Source organism: Poecile atricapillus, chromosome 18 (assembly GCF_030490865.1).
Source record: "Poecile atricapillus isolate bPoeAtr1 chromosome 18, bPoeAtr1.hap1, whole genome shotgun sequence".
Lineage (NCBI taxonomy): Eukaryota > Metazoa > Chordata > Aves > Passeriformes > Paridae > Poecile > Poecile atricapillus.
Genome location: NC_081266.1, coordinates 2,632,916 through 2,649,994, shown reverse-complemented (window position 1 = coordinate 2,649,994; position 17,079 = coordinate 2,632,916). Strand labels below are relative to the sequence as shown.

Sequence of the window (17,079 nt, the reverse complement as noted above, 5' to 3'; positions counted from 1 at the left end):
GCAAGAGGATTTTTGTTTAAATTTTATGTAACATTAATTTAAAGAAATCTAAAACCATTCCATGGAAAAACCATATTCTATTTACCACCACAAATTGAAGAAGGGGAGTTACCACAAGCTGAAGAAGGGGAGTTTTAAAGTAATCCTAGAACACAGAAAAGCTGTTGTAAACTTGTATTCCTTCCAAGCTGTGATTTGTATTTAATTAGCATTCAATTAATTATGTGTTTCTGTTTGGCTGTAATGGTTACACACCGGTTTTGCAACATGCAAGATCTTGATTACTTTTATGGCTGTTGAAAATCATTTCCATGTCTGCAAAAAAAGCCTCTGCTCCTGACTTCACATCTATATTTTTAGGGAAAAAATGGGATTTACTGCCTAGTGTGCTTGTGCAAAATTGCCCCTCGGTTGGGATGACCTCCCCTGGTTTTACTGTGGGGTTCTGCAGCAAGTGACCTGCAGAAAACAAATGGACATACTGGTGACAGCCCTCTACATGTGCTCAGGCACACACCTTCATTTAAAGCTGGAATCCAGCTCTGTTTTGCATAAGAATGTTGAGAAAACCAATTCCCCAAATTAACAATATGTAAAGACTCTATAATCTGGAAGCAAATATTTTAATTATCTCTGGCTAAAATGAATCTAAATTACAGTATTTAAGGATGTTGATTCTTCCAAGACTTAAGAATTTTGGCTGCCTTTACTGAAAAAGAGCAAACTGTGCCAAAAAGAAAATGTACACAAGGAGATTTAGGACACTTTGGGAGGAAAAGAAAGTATTTCTGATAATTTATGTAGGTTTTTTTAGTCATAAATAAAAATATTGACAATACTGATGACAGAGAAAAGATGCTTTATTTGCTTGTGCAGTCCCACATATATTACTGTTTTACCTGCTCATATTGCATCAGTTATTTAAATCTTCTGATGTGGCATTTGAAAAACTTTCCCAACAGTTTCAAAGAAAAGCACAATGCATTTTTAGAATACACTTATGCAAGTCCCTGGAAGTCACAAAAACTGAGAGATATGGGGTGACAGGATTAATATTCAGTGATACCAGTGCAAATGTACTGCAAGTAGCTTTTGTTTCTGAAGCAAATTCCGAGTTCATTCTCAGTATCTATAATAGCTAATAGGATATCACAGCTGAATAGTACTTGCTTGAAATTCTGTGCTTATATTTCACATTTTGCAGCAATCTGTAGAGCACTTCAATGAACAACAATCAATATTACAAGGCCTCCTAATGCCTTGAACTCACAGCTTATCTTTCATTTACAAGAAATTTTCAGGCTTTATTATTTTGCATTTCGTGTTTTCCTTCAATATAATCTGACAACAAATTGAGCATCAATTAGTGTGCATTTTAGAGGTTTCATCTATTTGTAAGGTATCTGATTCCTATCAATTACATCAGAATATCTGTGGAACATGGCCTTCCTGTCACTGTTTGTGTTTTATAGATGGCTTAAAGCACAGATGCCCTCAACTCCACTGAGCTGGCAAAAATGCAAACGGAATGAATGTTAGGATGTGCTTTTGGATATGCTCCAGAATGACAGAATGGGGGTTTTCCATTCCTGAAGTAATCCCTGGCCCTTTGTGTCACTTTAGCAAATTTTTAACTTTTTTTGTTCCTCTCTTCCCCATCCCCAGAGTGTTATATTTGACTGAGTTGTCTGGAGATCTCTGAAGCTTCATGACCTAACAGGAACAGAATGCCTTTTTTTTTTTTCTCCTAGTTACTACTAAAAGCAGTTCCCTGGTCTAGACCATGGCAGGAATTTCAGGGACAGCTGTGCTGGCACCAGAGAAGAGGCAGCAGATCAGCGTGACACAAAGCAGGGGCAGGGCAGAGGGGGAAGAAGGTCCCTAGCAGTATCAAGATTTCATTTTGCTGCAAAATGTTTTTCAAAGCCAGTTACAATCCCAGACAGGGCTCAACACTCCATCCAGGGGAGAGAAGAGGGACCTTTTCCCAACATGTATTCCCTGCAGCTTTCTTCTGGTTGGCCCAACCTAAGCATGACTTGGTGTTTCTCACAGTCACGGTTTCTAAGCAGACAGTACAGACAAAGATTAAAGGCAGCTTTAAAAAGAAAAGAGGATAGAAACTGAGTTTAAAGGGAGAATTAACTGGGTGCTGCAGGAGAGGGTGGGGTGAGAATTACATCATGAGGCAATTTCAGCGCAGTTTGAAGGGAAGGGTGAGAACCCAGCACCGGGTGCTCACTTGAAGCAATGAGAGATGGCAGCCTTTTCCTCCAGACCTTGAATTTGGGTAGGGAAGGGTGGGGCAGAAAGAAGGGAAGGGTGCAGTTTCCAGAGGCTGCTGAGTACGCAGAATACTGAGCAAGGTGAGTCATGAGGTGCAGGCAGCAGGAATTTCCTGCACTGCTTTAGACGTGCATGGGGAGGCAGGCATTGGAGAAGGGAGCTCAGGGATCAAATGCTCGGCTTTACAGAATCTCTCCTGATATCCTAGCAAGTGTAAGACTGGATGTTACCTTTCCTGTACTTAAGGCCTATTTAATTTTTCTTCTCTCTTTATAGGCCTTTCTTGCTGTTTTGAAGTGTTTTGCTTATATACTGTATATCATAGTACTATAATGCTGATCAAAGTTAGGGAGGAAACCTCAAGAAACCTGCCTTACACATATCTTCTGGTGATCTCACCTAAGTGTCCTTCAAGGAAACCCCATAAAACAGCAAAAGTGCTGTGAATCAAGAAAAGAACAAACTACTACTTTGGAGTGTGCTTGTCACTGACCCTGCTGTCAGTGTGAATGCCCTGCACCCTGGTGTTCCTGAGGTAAGAGAATAAAAATCTTCATTCCTTCTCCCTGCTCTGCTGTGTCTACAAGCTGTTTGCTCTTGAACTAATGGTCCTGCTCGGAATCTTCACCTGTGGACAGGCTTTTCCTGGTTTATCTACCGGCTTTTTAAAATTTATATTTATTATTTTGTACTTTGTTGATTCCTCAACACAAACGTCTGAGCTTTAAAGCATCGTTGTAAGGTGATCATACCAAGGTAGACTGAGCATAATAGAAACCCTTGGTGTGAATGACACAGCAACATCCACCTGCAAAGCCCAAGTGAATGATGTGTTTTTTCTCCAAAAGATTTCCTAACAGGAAACTCTTTTTTCCTAACTCCTCCTTTGAGCTTTAATCACAGCATTCAAATGTAAATGATTTAGATGCTTTTGCAAGTTGTAGAATCACCTGTTCTCTGATAGATCTCTTTCAAGAGGTTTGAAAAGTCAAAAAATCTTGGAGGAAAAGGAAATCTAGCTTCAGTAAGCTGTGTGGGTTTGTACAGAGAAAGCTCAGTGAGCAGTAATCATTGCTGCTTGCACTTGATTAGGACTTTATTACAGCACTCAAGGGCCGAGCCTGGACGCAGAATTTCGTGCGTTTGAAAACCTGAGAGCAGGACACCAAGAGATGATCACAGAGTTTTTCTTTGATGACTGCCTGCTGCAGTAGTGACCCCCTTGGTACTGAGCGCTTGCTTAAATGCCAAGTGATTTCCATTAGGCAATAGAAACGTCCTGAGGTTTCCTTCCCTGACACTCTTTGAATACACAAATTACCTAATGAGCTGGCGTCTCTACCGCCCTACTTAGGAGAGTGGAAAGTGGGAGGCCGAATCTCCCTGCTCGCTTTCAGCAGCAAATACAAGGGGCCTTTGCGTGCACACACCAAGAGAAACCCAGAGAGACCTGGGGGGAGAAAAAGACATTGATTGCCTTAAGGACACAGGAGAGCCCATGAGGACAATTTATGTTAGGGTTCATAGAGTTCTTTGTGATAACTTTCCTCCCCTTTATCTCATATTCACAGTTTTTGAGAGGTGTCTTTTACCAAAGTCCTTCGTATATTTTTGTTTTCTCATGACTCAATTCTCATGAGATTCTGTCCCTTGCTACAGCACAGGACTGCAGAAGGGCATCAGTGGGTACTAGAGACATAGGAATTATTTCAGCTACTGCCGTTTCTGGACTGAATCAAAGGGTGGCTTGTTTTTGAAACGTCACGCTTAGTGTTTGATTAGACCCGTGACTGCAACACCCACCAGGGAGCCCCACGCCTTCCTCTGTGGAGAGCAAAGCACAGCACACACTGTTAGCAGAAGGAAAGGAAGAAACAGGGTGTAGAAACAGTTTGGTGACTGTTTTGGTGGTTAGGAGACCTGCAATACACATCTTGCACAGATGAGAAACAGCATTGCAGCTGTTCTTGTCTTTTTTTTCCACCCTCTGGATTTTTTTTAAGCATTCTTAGCATTTCCACTTTCTAGCTGAGGCTTCTAGAAATCTGAGGAACTGTCATCACCTTTTCATTGTTGTTGGTTTCCAAAATTTGCTTATGCTCCTCTGCAGGCTAAATATGTTATTGGTTTGTTTTCAATGATTAATCCAGTGTTGAGTCCCCAACCCCCCGCTGCTGTTTCAGTGCTGTGGCTCTCTGTTTTGATGCTGCCACACCACAGCTTGCTCTTGTTGCTGCTCCCAACTACATCGGGTGATGGGCTGGGAGCCATCTCCAGCGATGCAAATGTAGGATTTTGGAGCACCTTCTCCAGATTTTAATCCTACCCGGTTAACTTCTCCTGGAATCCAGGATCTCTGTGGACATGCCAGATATGCCTGCTGTAACTTGAGTTGGTGATGTTCTTCCTCATGTGCAGGAGGCACAACGCTTTTCTGGAATGAGTTGTGGTTCTGTGTTTTGAAGTTTGTTTTTAAGTTTGTTTTTAAAATTAACTATCGCGGCTTCATGATTTTTGTTTTAAATGTGGGAAGCTCTGTAAGCATTGGCTAAAGACTGACAGATGTAAGATAATTAAAATTCACATGGAATAGCATTTTATTACCTTTGTTTACCTTTGATTGAATAGCTTTCAATTACCCTTCTCATTTCTCCAATAATTTGTCAAACTACCTGATTTTATCTCTGTGTTCAGATTCTACCTTTCTGTTCTACTCCAAATCCCCATTCTGTGAACTTTATAGCAAACTTTATCCCCTTTCACATGATCATTAAACGACCTTAACTTTCAAACTGTCTTCTGAAGGCTTCTAGACGATTGACAGTCATCCTTGTTGGGATTTCACCTTTCCCCTTTTATACACCCAGAGGTTTAGAGTGGGTATTAGGAAGAAATATGAGGGTGGTGAGGCCCTGGCACAGAGAAGCTGTGGCTGCCCCATCCCTGGAAGTGTCCAAGGCCAGGCTGGACAGGGTTCAGAAGAACCTGCTCTGCTGGAAGGTGTCCAGGTGCCCAGGGCAGGGGTTTGGAATGAGATGATCTTTTAGGTTCCTGCCCATCCAAGCCACTCCGTGATTCCGTCATATTTCACAATCCCCTTTGGTCACACAGCTTTCCCCCGGGAGCCAGGAAGCCTCTTCCCTGCCAATGGAGGTTTAAGGCCAGTTTGTTCTGGTTTATTCTCTCACCTCGCATCACAGCGCGGCCGCTTTTTGCACTCCTTTTTGTCAGCGGCGCCGGAGCCCTTTCCGTGTCTCCTTTCTGCCTCGGTCGGGCCGTGCTGTGGCACTCCGGCCCGGCCGGTTCCACGGCGGGAGCCGCGCCCCGCCGCCCTTCCCGAGGAGCCCCGCTTCCCCCTTCCCGCTCGCTCCGCTTTCCCACCTCGGTGCCGTGAGGGGACCCGCTGCCACCGGGGCTCTCCCGGCCCCGCCCGAGCCACCCTGCTCCCGGCAGCGCCGGCCGGCAATGGGAACGTCCATGCCCCGCTGTGGGACACCGGTGCCGCCGGGATTTGTCCTGGAGCGAGGCGGGGAACCGGGAGCGCTTCGTTCCCGCGGCACTCCCCGCTACCCGTGGAGCCGGGGATCCCCGGGGGATTCAAGGCGAGATCTTGGAGAATTCCAGCCGGGACCCCCGGGGGATTCAAGATGGGATCCCCAGCAGACTCAAGCCGGGATCCCGTCGCTGGCCCGCCACCGCCCCTTCGCGCCGGGGGCGGTGGCCGCCGCCGCTCCGCCCTCCCCGCGTTGTTTGTCCCCGGGCGCGCTCCGTAGCGCGTGCGGCGGCGGCGGCACGAGCCGGGCCCCGCCCCGCCGGTGCGGGTGCGCGAGGAGAGCGAAGGAAGAAGAGGGGGGGGGGGGGGAGCGGCGGGAGCGCGCACCGGCCGCACGGGCCGCGCGCGCACGCCCCCGCCGTGCGCACGCCCGCGGCCGGCCCCGCGCGCGCGGCAGCGACTCGCAGGCGCCATGGCGGCCGCTCGCTGCAGCGACATGGCGGAGCCCCAGCGGCGCCTTCCCGGGCAGGCGGCGCCCGCCGAGGAGGAGGAGGAGGCGGAGGTGGCGGCGGCGGAGGTGGCGGCCGCCGGTGGGGCTGGATCCTCCTCGTCGTCGCCGCCGCCGCCGCCTTCGTCCTCGGCCGCGGCGGAGCCGGAGCCGCTGCTGCTGCTGAACGGCGAGGCGGAGAGCATGTCGGAGCCGAGCCCGGAGAGCGCCAGCCAGGCCGGGGACGGGGAGGACGAGGACGAGGAGGAGGAAGAGGAGGAGGAGGAGGAGGGCGGCGAGGAGGAGGAGAGCAGCCTGGTGGGCAGCAGCAGCAGCAGCAGCACGAGCAGCGGCTGCTGCAGCGACGAGACCCGCTCGCCGAGCCCCGGCGGCGGCAGCGAGGCCGACGCCAAGGAGGAGCCCAAGGGCCCCCGGGGCAGCCAGGAGGACGGGCCGGGCCGCGGCGGCGGCGGGGGCGGCAGCAGCTCCAGCAGCGTGTCCAGCGGCGGCGACGAGGGATACGGCACCGGCCCCGGCACGGGCGGCGGCAGCAGCTGCGGCAGCGCCACGTCGGGGGGCCGGCGGGGCAGCCTGGAGATGTCCTCGGACGGGGAGCCCCTCAGCCGCATGGACTCGGAGGACAGGTCAGTGTCCGGCGCCCTTTCCCGGGCAGAGCGGCGCGTCCCCGCCTCGGCAGCCCCCGCTCCCCGGGCGCCGCCCCGCTCCCGGCCCGGGGGTGTCACGGCAGCCACAGGTTTCTCCGGCCAACTTGTGCCGGGCCCCCGCCCCTGCTCCTCGGGCCCCCCGGCTGCCCGGCCCTGCCTGGGGAGGAGGGGGCGCTCCCCGGCCATCGCTGAGCCGTGAGAGCCCCGAGCGGCCCCGCCGGGCGCTGCCTCCTCCTCCGGGGCCTCTTTCCTCGGAAGCTGCGGATTTTTCTCAGGTGGTGCTTTCGGGGTTCTTCAGGGCTGTGTCTTGCGCCAAGGCGCAGCGGGGTGTACTGAAGCTTCGGGACGGGAAATGCATCTCTGGATGCGGTTTTACCTGTGCCCGCAACAGGGTCTCTGCTCTAGAGGGAGAAAAGCGAGTGAAAACCTCTTAAAACATCAGGGAGAAAAATCGAGTTGACTAAAATGAGAAGGAGACCAGCCTTTTCTGCATTATGTGTGCACAAATAACAGTCACGCACAGTATGAAAGGAGGCTCAGTATTTGGAGGCTCAGAGTCATCTTTGAATGAGTTCTGTAATTGTGAATTACAGAATCTGTGAAGATGAGTTCTTGAGCTTTTGTATGTAAACGCTACACATTTCGTTTTACCAAGACTGTAGCTCTATTCTGTTGAAGAAGCACAAGCAAATTCTCACACATGGTTGAATTCTACCATTCAGGTCTGTTTCAGCCTACTAAGTCAAGCATTTCAAAGAACATGGCTCATGTCGTAGCTCTCTTGGATGTTGTGTGCAACAGTTTACTTGAAAAACTAAAAATAAGATGGAAAAGGGACGTAAAAACAGTGTGAAAGTGCTGTGTGCCCCTTACTAATTAGTCCTTTTAAATAGTTTAAGAAACTTGTACAGTTTTTCTATATGTTTAGCAGAAAAAGTGTCAGACTTCCCTGCTAGAGTTACAGTTTGGTAACAGTTAGAATTTTATTTGTATTTTATTAAGATAGTTTCACTGTTAAGTATGAGAATTATGTGGTTTGGTCCAGAAATGTACTGTGAATATATGTTAGATCAAAATCTTTGTAGCTATACAAATACCCATATTTCAGAATGAAAATGGGGTGTGACTAGACCTAACCTCGAAGATTAAAACCAGCCAGCAACCCCCTCGTGAGTCAGTTCCCAAAACCATGTAATTGGCCTAAAAGTCTTAAGAAGACAGAAAAAAATTTCAGGTCTTTAGTTTCCATCAGACTTTTGAGACTCACAGAAGTCACATTTTCTTTTTTCTAAACTTATGCAAGTGGAAAGGGGGTGTGGATGTTTGGGTTTGTTTGTAGGTTTTGTTTGTTTTTTGTCTTTTTCAATAGTTGAGATTTTATGTGAAATTGAGTACGTATAGGAGCAGACTTCTGGAAAAACACCAGGTACATAAAGGAGCTTTAAGATAACAGTTTCTTTTTTTTTCATAGAATGAAAGTCTAAATCTAATCCTTATTTTATCCCAGTGCATGTCTGGGTTGAGGAAATAACAGAAATAGCTTTCAGGGGTTTTCTGGAAGTAGCGTCATTATGCCTTGCTCTGTGCACTCCAGAGCTGGTTGCTACTTTCTTTCTCTGTCATTGTTCTTGTGTTCCTCTTGCTTTACGTGGTTAAATCCACGTGTGTGGGTTCTTGCTCCTTCTCTCTACCACTGGTATGGGCTCTCTCTCAGGAGTGGGACTCTTTGTGTTTAGTGGTTTAAATAAGGACCGTGCCTTGTTTTTAATCCTTGCAAAGTTTTGTCTTGATCTGCCAGGATGAAAGAAAACTTGGGGTGTTGAGAGTACATTTTGTGCTCTAATTCCAGGGCCTGCTTGTTGAGTTGGTGGGAAAAGAGCAATGCTACCAAGAGTGCCATTTGTTATTCCTGGCGTTGGAAAATTTCGTTTGGTGTGCGCTCTTTGCTGCAGTGTGTTAGAATGCTTTATTATTTTTGTCACATGTAGTCCAGCAAGTTGCTTACTTGACATTGTGATTCAGATGATTGCTGCTGCTTGGAAGGCAGCCACAACAGAATCCTGTGCATTTCAGACGATCGCACAGACAAGCAGAGTGTTGTGAAAGGTAAGGGATGTGCTGAAGAGTTAGAGTGCGTAAACTGGAAATTGGAATAGTGAAATACCAAGGAAGAGCTGGAAACAGCTTAGACTTAAGGGTGGAGGTACAGGTATATAACAATATATTGAAATCCTGAAAGAATTAATCATTCATTGATTTGGTCACCTCTGAATTAAAATGTGAGTTCTGTGGCTATTAGAGAATGATATTTTATCTGGGATATCTTTTATATGGGATAGTTTGTTGTACATTACTTCATGACCTTTGCTAACTCCTTGTGTCTCAAAAGTGCTGAGGAACTTGGTGTCTGACTCCTCACTGTGTTGTAAAGTAAGATTCCCTGGGGAGGGAATAGAGAGAAAAGGGAAGAGATGGAACTAACAGGCTTGACTTTACAGAACCTGGGTTTAGCTAGAGGAAGCTGGTAGGAGAATGTACTTGGTAAAGACTCTCCTGCTGTCAGCAGGTTTGGTAGCATTCAGATCATGCCCCTGGGCTTGGGATTTTTTTTTCTTGTTTCCTCTTTAGAAAATTTGAATGAATAAAAGGGTGTGGTAAGAGGGCCTGAATTCCACGAGTGATCAAATTCCCATTTCCTTGTGCATGTTCTTTATCATCCTCCACATTGTGTTATCTCTGATTTTTCCTTCAGTGATACCAAATACAAATGCAGCAGATGAAGAGGAAAATCTTGCATGTGGTCAAAATAGAGCTACTGTTCAGCAACTTCTGTTTTTAACATTTTGTTGTATTTTGAGAGTACCTGCTGACAGAAAAAATAATTTGTAGGAAATTTGTCAGTATTTATAATAACAGGAAAAACAAATATAGAGGTGACTATCAATGCCCTGGAATTTAGGGGGAATTTTAACCTTCCATTTCCATGCACACAGATAGACTTTGTACTTTGTTACAACATGCTTGTCTTCCATCCCAAAAAAAACCCAGAAAGGAAAAAGCAAACCCCAGACTGATACCTAGGATAAATAACCAAGGTGGCATTTTCAGCTCAGCAGGGGAGTCCAGTGCAGTAACTCTAGGACTGACAGGTATATCGTTCATCCATTTTTTCCCTGGAAATTGTGCTGAGTTCCCAGTGCTGTGCAAGAGTTTGTCTGTGACTTTGTGAGCAAGCTCAGATCAGCTGGCTGAGTTATAATAGTCTGCATTCAAGCCTAGTGATCCTCTGGATTTACAGTTGGAACAAAGACTATTATCAGCACGTGAATGCTGCTCATTTTCTTGTGCTTTCCCTAACTCGAGACCTGTGCTGGAAGGATGGATGTGCTCCTCTAGAGTCCTCTGGAGCTGCTAGTCTTGCTGCAGTGCTGAGAAACATTTGACAAGACTTGAAAAGAAAAAATAATGATCCAGTTAACTATAAACACTGGACCTAAGCAAATGCATGGATTTGGGTGTAAACCAGCTGAGCTGAGTGTGGTGGAGATGCATCTGCAGCTCTCTGGTGTTGTTATTGCTGAATTATGATATTTTCTTACAAACACTTAGTTTACTGAAATAATTTAAATATTGTTTACTGGAACACTTATTATGGAAATACATTTAAATCTGAAATAGTTTCATCATCGGATTTTGTTTGATTTAGAAAGCAGTGGTAGGTCTTGCAGTTTTATGAAGCTGTTGAGCAGAAATTCGAGTAGTAAATCTGTATGAAGAACTTTTTTGTTCACCCTTGTGAATTTGTGTTGTATCTTTGTTCTGTCACCTAGATGTGACCCCTGGTTTACTGTTCTTATATTATTTTTACCCCTCTTAGCAGTTTATCCTTTGCTCCTTCCTCCTCCTTACTGGGCAAGGAGCATGGAAAAGGTGCATTTAAGCGGCAGGATCAGCTGTTCTGCTGAGTGATCTGTGAGTGCTGATTGATGTGCTGGTAGGCCAAGTGTAACAGGTTGTCTTTGGACCTGTGTAGTAATCTTTCCCTTAGGCACAGCACTAAATAATGTCCATCTTACAGACAAATTTAATGGAACTTGTAAGGCTTTGTTTTCTTTTCTTTTTTTTTTTTTTTTTTGAGGGGGGATAACCTTTTCATGTTTTTTGTTACCCACCACCAAGTCAGTTATTAAGAGACCCTGACTCAAGGAATGCTCAATAATACTCAATGACAATTTGTGTTCTTAACCACAAAAGACTTACAAAATACTTCTAGAAATGTTATTCTTCTGTTCCTATTTAATAGATGAGCAGTTTTGAAAACACATTTCAGATAAGTTTTTCAGTAGTAAACTTCTTTGTGCTTCAAATTGTGAAGTTTTTTCTTTTTGCTGAGTGAAATGACAGTGTGGAACTAATGGGTTGAAAGATAAGAGGTTTAGACGTGAAAATTCCAGGCTCTAGTCTGACTATTTTTGAATCTTATGTAAAATGAAGGCCTTGTCAACCTTTAAGATGTGTGCTGATTTAAAAATATTAGTTTTAATTATAGTCTTTATTTTGTCTATCTTTTAAAATCTTAAAAGTGAAGAAGTTTCAAGACTGACTTGGCAGTGGCACGTAAGTTGTATGAGTGACATCTATGAAAGCAGAATAGTAAATCTGAAATGTAATCCGGAGGACATGTGGTACTAGTAGGTGTGTTTCATGGATCCATGTGACCAGATTAAAAAGTGCTTCAGGCCTCTCTTCAGTGCACAGTCTCACTTATTCCTATGCAGTAAGTGAATAATCATTCATTAGCACTTATGGCGAGGTGGTTAAGTTGTTAAATTTTTTTTTGTGAGTGTGTGTAATATTGCCATGTCACAGTGAGCTATACAGAAGTTTACCCGAGTTTCAGAAATCCTGCTGAAAATCGTATTTGCAGTATTTCTAACTGCATTTATTGTTGCTGTAGTTATTTGCTTTCAAATTGCAAAATAAACCCCTTGTTTCTGTAATGGTTATGTTCAGGCCTTTCTGGCACGGGAGAAAATAGCTTTTGATGGGAAGACAAAACAGCCCAGATATTTTGTATGGTGAGTATCTTTATTACTAAAGCTGTTGGTTGGTATAATTGAGTGGTTAACATGAGGTCTTTTTGTGAACTAGATGAAAGAGCTTGGTATAATGAGCTGTTATAGTTATTGTAGTAAGATGTAAATATACTTCATAGAATTTGAGAAAAACATTTTCCTATTCAGTGTAAGACAGAAATAGTTTTGCTTTTATGTAGGATTTGAACATCCACACCAGCCTGTGTGCATTTTGTGTATGTTTGTGACATCATCAAGTCTGGTAACTTCTAAATGCAAGGTTTAATAGGTGGGTTTTTCCAGGGAATTTCCTAGGCAGTAATGGAAAAAACTGTCTTGGTTTTTCCCTTTTTCCACCCCCCTCCTTTTTTTTTCTTTCTCCTTTCCCTGTTTCACTTTCCAGTGAAGTTAAACAGGGTGTTACATGCAGCCTGAGCAGCTGTTTGGCAGAGATTTGACATCACATTTCTGGAGCTGGTCACAGATAAAACCCAGCTCTCTTGGATGATGCAGTGGAAATGTTCTACCATACCACTCTTGCTCAGATCTTTCCACAGCTTTCTAACACCTTTCATATATTTAGGTATTTTTTCAAAACCCCTGCCCAGCTGGAGAAGAACAGAGGGGGAATGAGCAGTGTGGAGAGCTGGTGTGGAAGTCAGCAATGTGGAAATGCACCTAAAGCTCATTGCCTTGGGGTGGTTGTAGAGCAGTCTGGGAAAGTGGTGCACTGCATAGAAGGCAGATGAAAAGCAGATGGAGCTTTCGAGACAGGAATAGAGGTTTCTGGCACAGGGATAATGTGAGATACACACAGAAAACTTCTGGGATGATAGGGAATGAGATATGTCTAATAGCTTGAGGAGAAAAAAGAAAACTTAACCCAAAGAAAGTGAAAAATTGGTCTCTGCTGTAAAGTAGCCAAGTAATTGCAGGCAGTCCTTGAAACAGGTGGGGATGTCATCTCCAGTTAAGTTGTTCAGGAAATGGGAACAGAAGAGGGTAAGGAACTTCTTTGTATGAACAGTGAGTTTTATCCACTCTCCCCGTTGCTGTTAAAAAAATAAGATGGCATGACTTGCAGAAGTACAAAGTTGTAATTTTGTAGGATTCACTGAGGTAGAGATATCTTTGGTTATCTATCCATGTAACTGATTCTTTTTTATAACTTAATATGCTTTCTGTCCAGGGTCATTCATTTCAATATGAGCGTGTTCAGAAAGAATTGTTTTAGAAAATGAAATATAAATATTCCATGTTGTGCTTGTTGTTTATCATTGGTTTTGTGATATGCAAAGATAGTGATTACAGTTGTGGTTTTGCATCTTTCAAAACCAACAAAGAACTGGGGAAAAATTTTGAAGCCTTTTGAGATGCTGTAGTATTTTTTTTTCCCCTTAACAAAGGTAAAATGCAAGGCAAGAAAGACCTGGGATTTCTTTTCCCATATCTAATTTTCTTCTCCATACTAGAATTTACATTCTTAAATAAATTTTGCTGAACTTCTGTTGCTAATGTCTAATGGATACTTTTTTTTTTGATAGAGGTTACTTAAGGTGTATGCCGAGATATTTGATAGAGAAAAGCAGAAGATTTTTTTATGATTTTTAAAGTCCTGTTGTCATCCTGCACCACAGAGGAGTGCTGTAATTCAAACAGCTTGTGTAATGTCAGAGGGAGAAAACTGCATCTTGATGGTTTGAATTGAGACTTGTGGAAAACTTACTGTTGGCTCATACAGTGGCATAATAATTTATTAAATATGCCTAAATAAGAACCTAGCATAAAGAATTTCCACTTACTATTAATGTCATTCCATGTAGCCTTTTGTATAAATTACTAGTTCCCCTGTAAAATTGCAGTAAAGTCCTTATTTTAATCATTTTAGTTTATTGTGCTGTAGTAATGACTTAGATTCCAAATGAAAAAAAAAAAACCAAAGCACCTTTAAAGTGCAAAGAAAATATTTTTGATCTATGAAAACAGAAATGTAAATATTTCTTTTTCTTTTGAAATAATACTCCTTTTGGCATGTCTTTAAGTAGACTTCCTTAGGCTGACTTGAATGCTAAGTTGTAGCTTAGACAATTGGTACAAGTAGAAGTTAATTCAGTGTCCCACAGAACAGGAGTCAAACCTTAATTTATGACCTTTTTATGATTAATTACACCAGGTAGTGGAGTTGTACTTTGTTGGTTTCTTTGCTTTTGATGCCTGATTAATACTTGAAGGAGCAAGTATTCACTGAGGTAGAAATAAGTAAGACTGCTACTTTATACAATGCTATCCTAACTGTATGTTATTTTCTGTATTAAGTTGAATTTAACATGATGATAACTGAAACTGGAAGGATTTTTTTAGATCTACTCTGTGAGTTTGCATCTTTCTTTGATTGTTTTATGTTCCACTTGTTTCGTGTTCTGGGCTGAGGGGAGGTATCCTGAGGTCGGGAGAACGGGAGGGTAATACCTACAGCAGATGAAATTTCCTTGACACCACGCCTGAAGGCTGTTATCTTCCAGTGCTGATGAGATAACTTCATAGTGATTATGGTTCTCAAAGTGGGAAGCACTGTTAAAAAAATAAATTAGTTTTGGTGGTTCTTTAGTGAGTGTTTTTCTTCTCTGCTTCTCCTAAGCTGTGCTAGTAAACACACTCCTTTATCAGTAAAGACTGAAAATTGTGAACCACTTGTTGCTGTTCTCTTAACTTTTCAGGGAGATTATTAAGTTGAAGATAACATGGTTCCCAGAAATGAAAGGCAGTTTTATTTGTATCTGTAAGGCAGAATCGAGTACAGTTTCTTGATTTGTGTAATCCTTTTGCAGATTGTCATCTTTGTGCTGTCATATCACAAGGCACATATGTTTAACCTGCTCTATTTTTGCATTGCTCCTCGGATATTTTGGCATTCCAAGCTTCCACATTGTGTTTCCAGTTGCTCTGTATGCTACAAATCCTGTGATGACCTGGGTTTGTGTTATGCAAGTATTATGAGCCCAAATATTATAGGGACTAACAATCTAAATAATCAAATTTAAGTGATCCAAGAGAGTGGAAACAGCTCTGGAGGTGGTGAATCATAACACACTTTCTCAGTCTTGTTTTGTTTCCTGTGCATGTTTGTTATTTTAAGTTCCTTCGATTTCTCGATCTCAAAGATCTTCCCTATCTTCCCTGGTTTTATATTATCTGGCTGAAGTGTTTGCAGTGTTGTTCCATTTTCTAGGTGTTTATACTTTATCTAGATGCAGCTTTACTCTAAAATAAGCTGCTGCTTCAAAAATAATTTAAAAACAAGTTTTTGATGTTACCACTTGCCATGCCACATAAAATTCTCTCCCTTGACTGTTTTATTTTCTGCTGTGTTGTTTGCTTAGTAGTCATAAAACTATACATACATTTAATAAAGAATTTTGCAGTCTTGTTTATAAGATTGATTTATGAGCACGTTTAGAGTCTGATCATTTTGAGAAGTTTTTGTTCGAATAATGTACTCAGTGTGAAGCATGGATTTGGTAAGAAAAATGCTTACGTGATTGAGAAGCACAAGTGCTTCCAAGTGAGTGGGTGCTTTCTTCAGTCATGCAGTCCTGGAAATGATGGTCTTTTTTTTTTCTTTATGTTGTCTTAATGTTGCTTTTACTTATTTTTGCCTATCCTGCTTTGCCTCCCTGCCCTCTGAAGAGCTGTGGGGTCACTTGTTTTGTCTGTGTGCCAGGGGATATTTGTGGATGTAATGTACCAGAGCAGTCATGAACAGAAGCTGCTGCCTTCAAACACCAAAAGTGATGGACTCTCACTTCATGTAGTCCTGGCTTATTTTTTTGATCCAGGTGTTCTGTTTTTTTGCTGCTGTGTGAGTAATCTTTCTCTTTGGCAGCCATTTAGTGTTCTGCATTCTCTCTTTGCTCTTTTTTTTCATGGTGGTTTATCCACGTACAGTATTTTTTTCTTACTGGTGGTAGGTTTTCCTGAACTCAGAAAATGATCATTATCAGTCATGACATTATTTTGGATACTTTCTATTTAAAGGTTTAAAATTAAATTGTTTTCTCTGCAAAATCAGCCAAAAACCCCCCTTAGATATGCAGATATAATAACTTAGCTGAAGTTGCTTTCTGTCTCCTTTGAAGATTGTCTCTGGGCTGGTTGCAGGTTTGATGAAAAGGAACTATAAGAGCTCTAAAGCATAATGGTGTTTTCATGCCACAGTCAAACTGCATCCATTAAAGAAAGGCAGACTGTTTTGCTTGTGAAACATAAATATTTGACTTAGGGAATTAAATTGATAAATTACTGAAATTTAGTAGGAATTTATCTGTTACCAATCTAGATGCATCATAAAATACCAAATTTACCAAAGATGAGCGAGGAACAAAAAAAAATCAGGTAAATCTCAAACTTTTCTGCTCTGTTGCTGGCTCATGGTGATTGTTCATATTTTGTGAGCTCTGTTTTTCTTAGGACCTGTTTTAATCTTACTTTTAAATTGGTGTGATGATTTGGAGAACATAAAGCAAAATGATGAACTGCAATCTCCTTGGCCAACTGTGTATAGTTGTCCTGAGCCCAGCATTTTATTGTGTACTGATACCCCCCTGCAGATGTTCTGATAGTGACTTCAGAAAGATGTCGGCATTAAGGTTTGCTTAATACTCATTGAATGTCAGCAAAAGTTAAATCTTAGTGCAAAAACATAGGAATTTATTTTTTCTCTGCTTTTATTTAGGAGCCAGTGGAATTTCTGTTACTAATCTGTTTTAACTGTAGGTCTTCTGTTTGGAATTGATGGAGATATTTTGAAATAGGACAGGTGAAAGATCCTTCTCTCTATGATGGGAGCTGTGGATTAATAATTTGATAATTTTGAAGTTTTGTGAGGATTTATCTTCACTCAGTCTTTGATTGCATTAGGAAGTAGAGAGTGCAAATTGCTTTTAATTTGGTTATGTTGAAAAGCTGTTGTTTTTGTGGAACTTGTCCATTGGCCAGAGCTGTACCCCACAATTTTCCTCCTCTTATCATGGAAAGTAATAGGAGTAGTGGGGAAAATAGCAAAGTTTTTTGTTT

At 42.8% G+C, this 17,079-nt stretch overlaps 1 protein-coding gene across 2 annotated transcripts in view; it reads left to right on the top strand.

Annotated features, from left to right (window-relative positions):
- The first annotated feature begins 6,148 nt into the window (after window positions 1–6,148).
- The window catches only part of AEBP2 (AE binding protein 2), a 43,512-nt gene continuing 32,581 nt past the window's right edge, over window positions 6,149–17,079 (top strand). For both annotated transcript variants that reach the window (XM_058852994.1, XM_058852993.1), the window contains exon 1: window positions 6,149–6,910. In XM_058852994.1, coding sequence (XP_058708977.1) covers window positions 6,252–6,910 — 659 coding nt within the window. In that variant the 5' untranslated portion in view covers window positions 6,149–6,251. The remainder of the gene's footprint in view (window positions 6,911–17,079) is intronic.